This window comes from Gavialis gangeticus, unplaced genomic scaffold (genome assembly GCF_001723915.1).
Source record: "Gavialis gangeticus isolate Ggan-Ray unplaced genomic scaffold, GavGan_comp1, whole genome shotgun sequence".
Taxonomy (NCBI): Eukaryota; Metazoa; Chordata; order Crocodylia; family Gavialidae; genus Gavialis; species Gavialis gangeticus.
In genome coordinates, this window is record NW_017729024.1 from 62,160,729 (window position 1) to 62,168,142 (window position 7,414).

Genomic DNA, 7,414 nt, shown 5'->3' on the forward strand with positions numbered 1-7,414 from the left:
TTATGGAGGCACTGCAGCCACCCCAAATTTTGCTGTAGCCCCCCCATAGCCTCCCCTCTCAGCACTGCTACCACCCACCCCAAGTGCAGCCTGGCCCAACCCTGACCTTACCACGTGCCAGGAAGAGCCTGGCACAGCCCCGGCCCCAGCCCGCAGCTGCAGCCCACCCCACACAGATCCAGGGACACACGACCCACACCCCTCAGGCCCTCCTGAGGTGCACACAGCAGCAGGAGTCACACCCCCCTCCCTGTGCCCCCCAGACAAGACACAGCTCTGTCCTATGCCTGACCCCCCTGGCTGCGCAGCCCCAGCCCCAGCCCCACTCCCTCCCTTATTGCGGGAGCCTTGATTTGCCCCTCCCCTCCCACCACAACAGACTTACCAGCTGCACACAGCTCTCCAAGCTGCCAGGCTGCACTCCTTGATGCCTACATGCTGCACTGTGGCTGCGCATGCACACAGGCATTTATTGGCCAAATTACTGGCCACATTGGGCCAATTTCCGATATAGTCAATTTTCTTTATAATAGCGCCGATCTGATATTGGACCTATGTATTGGTGCACCTCTAGTCAGCGTAGACACATATTTATAGCAAACATATCTAGGAAAGTATGCTGTATTCCTAATTTTAATTTTACACTAGAAACTATACGTGTGCAGCATCTTTCACACCAAGCACTACCATTGAGTTTTAGACTTTTAAGATAAAATTCCAATTAGTCAAAGCCTAAACTATTTTATTTGGACAATACTTCAGTGAAGTTTCTAATTGCACATGTAGTGATACTGGAAGCATAGATCCATCTATGAACACTTTAAATATTGGAGCCTCCACAGCAGCAGGACTGAAGGCTCCTTAAGCCCCAAACATTACACAGTGACAAAGTCCTGGCATGGAGCTGCAAATGGTTTGCTGCACACATGCATGTGGGCCCCCTGCATCCCACTCCCAGCAGCCCCAGGCAGGACCCCTTGCAGGCTAGAATGCTGCCCACTTGCAAGGGGAAACCCACTGTCTCCCCAGGAAAACCCAGGCATCCAGGGGCCCTGACCCGGTGGCGGAGAGGGAACCCAGGTGTGCAGGGCCCTAGCCAGAAGGCATAATTATTGATAAGCATTATTGGCTGCAATGGCCAAAAAAAAGCGGATAATGTCATTTTACTTTATCAGTGCCAATCCGATAGGCAACCGATATATCAGTGCACCTCCACATGATAGGCCTGAACCCTATCTTTGAGTGACGTACCATTAATATGAATATTTGCAGATGCTGTGGCTGGCTTGGTCAGCAGAGCAAACAAAACTGTCTGTCTGTCTAATTGGACACAATCAGTAAGAACAAGGCAGCCTCGTTAGCCAGGGCTAGAACAGCTTCCTACCATGGGAAGAAAAGAAAAGAAATCCTCCCTATTGCCCTGTTACTTTCTCAAAAATATAAATTTTAACTAATTGCCACCTTCTTGGCCCATAAGAAATTTAGTGTAATCTGGTTCCAGAAGTTTCAGTAAAACAGACATTTAAGTAAAACCAATCAAAGATAATTTATTAGAATACTTAGATTATGTTTACCAGCTACATATAAATAGCGGGTATAGGCTGGGAGAGAACTTGGTAACTTCTACGTGATGCCTGCTGTGCTGTTTGCCAGCCAGACCTGCTGTTCGCAGTAGTCAAGACTCATTCCGTAAGATTCCGCCTATCCATGGCACTAACTTTGCTTCAGCAATTAATCAATAAACTTCCCACATTGGTTTGAATGACCCAAGGATTTTAATTAATTTCACCCTTCCACACCATTTGACAGTTGTTAACATCAACCAACAAATAGTTGGTTGAACAAACAGTTCAAATTTCATTGAAACTATTACTGACTTCGGTAAATTCTCTCCAGCTAGCGTGCTGCTTATTTTAGTAGATGGCTTATACTAACTATGATCATTAGAGTCACTTTCTGCAAAGACAACTGAATTTACCTGAAGGATGCACAGTTTTCTGAACCTTGTCCTTCTCTTCCTCCTCCAGAAAGAATCCTCCCCCTGTATCAACTATCTTCGGAGGTGCTTTAACTTCAACAGTGCCTGAAGAAACAAATAAGAGGTTAAAGGAACTACACATACAGATGCATTTACACAAAAACTTCCAAAACAAGTATACAAAAGGTGACATTTATATCCAACGGGTTCATAAACTGGCATGCAGATTGTTCTGCTTTCAAAACTTTGAAAGCAGAACTTTGAACTTTGCCACACAGAGTTCTTAAAACTTACTTCTTCCTGACCACAGAGAATAAATTTCTAGCAATGGAGAAAAATCCATTTAGTGTAGGTAATTCAAAACCTCACCTACATTATACAACATGCTTGCTACTCCTGCAGAGCAAGAAAAGCAACAAAGAAACTAAAAAGCGTGCAAGGCTAAATCTAATACCCATAATGCACAACTCTACAGATGACAGGATGGGCGCTTTTATTAAAGTTTATGTAAAGACAAAAATAAGCCTAATAAAGTATTTAGACTCTGAAGATACAATACAAAGTGAAGCTGAAAAGTCTTTTGATGGAAATCCATTTTATAACAAAAGTTAGTGTACATTGAATCAACTAACTGATCATGTAAAAATGTAGTATTTGCCACACAGGTGTTTTGTTATTTAACTGACAACTCTAGAATTGAAACCCTGAAGATTAGACAGCATGGCTTACCACAATAAAATCAAGCTTTGGGACTCAATTTTGCAGAATATGAAGACTTTTGCTCCCCAAAATAGCTTAAGGTAGCGTAAATCTTGCCATTAAGCTCTTGTTTTAATAAACCGTATTGAAGGATTCAAATTTAATATGAATGTGTGACACCTCCATCCCAATCCCTACCACCTGTCTGTCTGTGCTTTTGTTTTGACGCTTTGTTTCTTGCTACTTGGCTGGTATTCAGTTATTGTTGCAAGGTGGGCCAAAGCCTTGCGGTGGTTGGATCCAACCTATAGGCCACAGATTGGGGATCCTCAGTTTAACCTATGTATGTAATTTACTCTAACAGGAATGTGTTTGATTCTAAGGTACAGATACATTAATGGGACCTGGATGTCAAAGCAAGTACATGTGTGCACCAGTGCACAGGTGCCCTCGGCTCCCCTGACCCCACCAAGCAGAGCAGCAAGGAGCCAGCAGCAGCAATAAGGTAAGCCGGGCAGGGAGGGGGACAGAAGAGCCAAGCTGGGCCAGCTCTAGGGAATTGGGAAGGGGTTTTCCTCCCCTCCCATCCCTACTTAGATGCACAGGAGTTCGCGTAGGGGAGAGAGCAGGAGGGGCCTGAGACTCAACGTGTCGAAGCTGGCGGCTTTGGACAGAGTCTTCAGGTGAGTGCACTTGAGGACTCTTTAATGGGGGTGGCGAGTCAGAGCGCAGCCAGGGACCCTGCCCTGATGCTGCCTCCTGCCTGGGGCTCCACTGAGGCCTCCACCCAGAAAAAGCCATTGGGTGGGTTGGTGGCACCCGGGCCCCCTGCCTGCAGGGGTTGCCTGGCAGGCCCTCGATGCCCAGGGGTAATGTCAGGGCCAGGACTTCCCTCACCTGTCCCACATGTGCCCAGACTGAGGATCTGGAGGGGCAGGTAAGGGAACTCCAGGCAGAGGTGAGCAGCCTGTGGGGGATCAGGGTGATTGAGGAGATCGATGAGTACTTCCATTCTCTGCAGGTTCACACGCCTGGAGGGAAGGAGTCACAGGAAGGAGTCGATGCAGCTGGATGGCAGACAGTCACCTCGAGGGCTAGACATCACAAGGCCAGGGTGACTCCCTTGGTGCAGCTGAAGAACAGATGAGGCCCTGGCATCACTGGCAGAGCGCAGCAATGGAGGCCATTCTCACAGCCACCACCAAGCAAGCTAAGAGAGAACCGTGCAGCTGGAGGAGAAGACGTTGGGTCACTGTGGTGGGCGACTCCCTCCTGAGAGGAACGGAAGGAGCCATCTGCTACCTAGATCCCACAGTACAGGAGGTATGCTGCCTGCCCAGAGCCCTCATTCGAGACATCACAACGAGGATTCCAGACCTGATTAGGCCCTCCGACTACTATCCCATGGTCCTCATCCATGTAGGAACGAATGATGCAGCCCAGAGTAGTTCAGGCGGGGTCACAGGTGACTACATGGCACTGGGAGCCAGGCTCAGAGGTTCGGGGGCACAGGTGGTCCTCTCATCCATCCTACCAGTCAGCGGTCGAGGACAGCACCACAGCAATTGCATCAGAGAGATCAACTTCCAGCTTCGGAGCTGGTGCCATCATGTGGGGTTTGGATTCTTTGACCACGACCTGCACTTCCAGGATAAAGCCTTGTTTGGACGAGATGGGCTACATCTCTCTCCAAGAGGTAAGAGTCTCTTCTCTTCCAGGTTGGCTGATCTCATATGCTGGACTTTAAACTAGGTTCATTGGGGGACGGGGATGTTAACGACAGAGAGAGGCCAGGAACAATGAACCTCAAGCCAGGCGCTGGAACAGTCCAGGTAAGTACCAAGGGCCCCACTAAGCATCAGAATGGGGAAGTAGCAAGGACACCTACTGGGGGCTTAGATGCCTCTATACTAATGCTAGGAGCATGGGGAACAAGCAGTAGGAACTTGCACTCCCGCTTGCCAATAAAGAACTCGACCTGGTTGGGCTAACAGAAACTTAATGAGATCCTACCCATGACTGGGCAGTGGACATTGAGGGCTACAGGCTGTACAGACAGGACAGAGTGGAGAAAAAAGGTGGTGGGGAGCACTGTTCTCTTTGTTAAGGAGCAATATACATCTTCCGTAGTTAAATTGGGCCAAGAAGAAGGGCAGATTGAGGTACTGTGTGTCAGGTTACAGGGGCGTTGAGGTGAAGGGGACTTGGTAGTGGGGATCTACCACAGACCCCCACACCAGGGGGACGTGTTACACCTAGAATTCTCGAGACAGCTCTCAGAGGCAGTGCACTCAAAGGACCTGGTCATCCCGCGTGACTTAAACTTCCCAGACATCTGCTGGGAGAAACAGGCAGCCAGGTCTGCCTGTTCATGAAATTTTCTAACCTCCTTAGAGGACTTTCACCTATCGCAGGAGGTACACTTTCCCACTAGGGGAAATGCCTTACTAGACTTGGTGCTGGCCACAGGGGACGACTTGGTGGGGGATATGCAGGTACAAGGTAACCTAGGGTAAAATGATCACCTATTGATAGGGTTCACTATCTGGAGAAAGGTGGGGAAGATAACTAGTAGGGCGGAAGTGCTAGACTTCAGGAAGGCCAACTTCAACAATCTCAGGAGATCAGTTAGGGAGGGACTGACTGGTAAAAGCCTTGGAGAGATGGGAGTCCAGGAAGGTTAGGTATTTCTCAAGGGACTAATCCTGGAGGCACAGAAAAGGACCGTCCCAGTACACATAAAGGGGGCAAAGAAACCCTTTTGGTTGAGCAGGGAAATCCAGGAGAGCCTGGAGGAGAAAAGAGAGGCCTATAGGCTGTGGAGGCAGAGGGCTGCTACCAAGGAGGAATATACCTGCTTGGCTTGAGCTTGCAGGGAAAGTGAGGAGAGCCAAAGCAGAAATGGAGCTTAGGCTGGCAGCAAAAGTTAAGGATAAGAAAAATTAAACTTTTTAGTATATAGGAAGCAAAAAGAAGGTGCAGGGTAACTTAGGGCCCCTTCAGAATGAACTAGGGCAACTGGTAACTGATAGGATGGCCAAAGCGGAGCTTCTAAATGATTTCTTTGCATCCATGTTCCTGGACACTAATACAAATATGCATCCCATTGGGACTTTAGGTAAGCTCAGTATAGATACCAACCCACCAACTATTCATGCTGACCTAGTAAAGGGGCACCTGGAGGGGCTGAATGTATTTAAGTCAACAGGCCCCAAAGATCTTCATCCTAGGGTACTTAGGGAATTAGCTGGAATCATAATGGAGTCACTGGCACGACTATTTGAGCACTCGTAGTGCTCAGGACAGGTCCTGGAGGATTAGAAAAGGGCCAATGTGGTCCCTATTTTCAAGAAGGGGAGGAAGGAGGAACCAGGTAACTATAGGCCTGTTAGTCTCACCTCTATCCTTGACAAGACCTTTGAGAAAACTGTTAAGGATCACCTTCGCGGGGGACCAGCAGGTAAAATAATGCTAAGGGGCAGCCAGCATGGGTTCATAGCAGGCAGATCCTGCCTGAATAACCTGGTTTCATTTTATGAGTGGGTCACAAAATGCTTGGATGAAGGAAGAGAGGTAGATGTTATTTACTTAGATTTTAAAAAGGCCTTTGAAACAGTGTCACACCCAATTCTTATAAATAAACTAAACAGTTGCAATGTAGATTGTTACAGTCCGGTGGGTAGAAAATTGGCTTATGGGCCGTATCCAGAGAGTGGTGGTGGACAGATCGGTTTCTACCTGGAGGAATGTGGGCAGTGGAGTCCCCCAAGGCTCCTTCTTGGGACCGGTACTATTCAATATCTTCATTAGTGACTTGGATCAGGGAGTAGAAAGCACCCTGTCCAAGTTTGCTGATGACACCAAACTATGTGGGGGAAGGTAAACAAACTAGATGGCAGGGAGCAAATCCAGGCTGATTTGGACAGGCTGGGGAAATGGGCCAAACAGAATAGATGCAGTTTAACAAGGATGTGTCATGTGTTGCACCTGGGGAGGAAGAATCATCCTATAGCCTGGGAGGTACCACTTTAAGTAGCACAACTGTGGAAAGGGATCTCAGAGTCATAGTAGACTCCAAAATGAACATGAGTCACCAGCGTGATAAGATAATAAGCAAAGGAAGAACTTCTTTGCTGTCCGAGCCCCCAAGGTTTGGAATAGATTGCCACCAGAGGTGGCTCAAGCACCTACTCTGAATGCCTTCAAAAGTCATCTGGATATTTATCTTGCTGGGATCCTATGATCCCTGCTGACTTCCTGCCCCTGGGGCAGGGGGCTGGACTCAATCGTCCAAGGTCCCTGACGGCCCTAATGTCTATGAAATCTATTAAATCTATGAAAGCTAACCCTTTCTTGCATAAGTAGGTGCATCGCAAACAGGTCTAGGGAGGTGAAACTTCACCTCTATGTGGCATTGGTTAGGCCGCAGCTGGAGTACTGCATCCAGTTTTGGGCACCGCACTTCAGGAGGGATGTGGATGGCCTGGAGAGGGTTCACGGGAGGGCCACTCGTCTGGTTAAAGGCCTACAGAAAAAACCCCTACGTGGACCGATTGGGAGACCTGAACCTCTTCAGCCTCTACAAGAGGAGGGTGAGAGGTGATCTCGTGCCTGCCTATGAACTCATGAGGGGGGCCCAGCAAGAAATAGGGGATATGATGTTTACTACAAATAATGGCCACAATCTGGAAGAGAGCAAATTGTGATTGGACATCAGGAAAAAATTCTTGACAGCAA

At 48.0% G+C, this 7,414-nt stretch overlaps 1 protein-coding gene across 2 annotated transcripts in view; it reads right to left on the minus strand.

The window, feature by feature from the left end:
* Positions 1 to 3,021, minus strand: part of XPA (XPA, DNA damage recognition and repair factor) — a 26,459-nt gene extending 23,438 nt beyond the window's left edge. For both annotated transcript variants that reach the window (XM_019517178.1, XM_019517179.1), the window contains exon 1: positions 1,979 to 3,021. In XM_019517178.1, the coding sequence (XP_019372723.1) occupies positions 1,979 to 2,171 (193 nt within the window). In that variant the 5' untranslated portion in view covers positions 2,172 to 3,021. The remainder of the gene's footprint in view (positions 1 to 1,978) is intronic.
* Between the last annotated feature and the right edge of the window lie 4,393 nt (positions 3,022 to 7,414).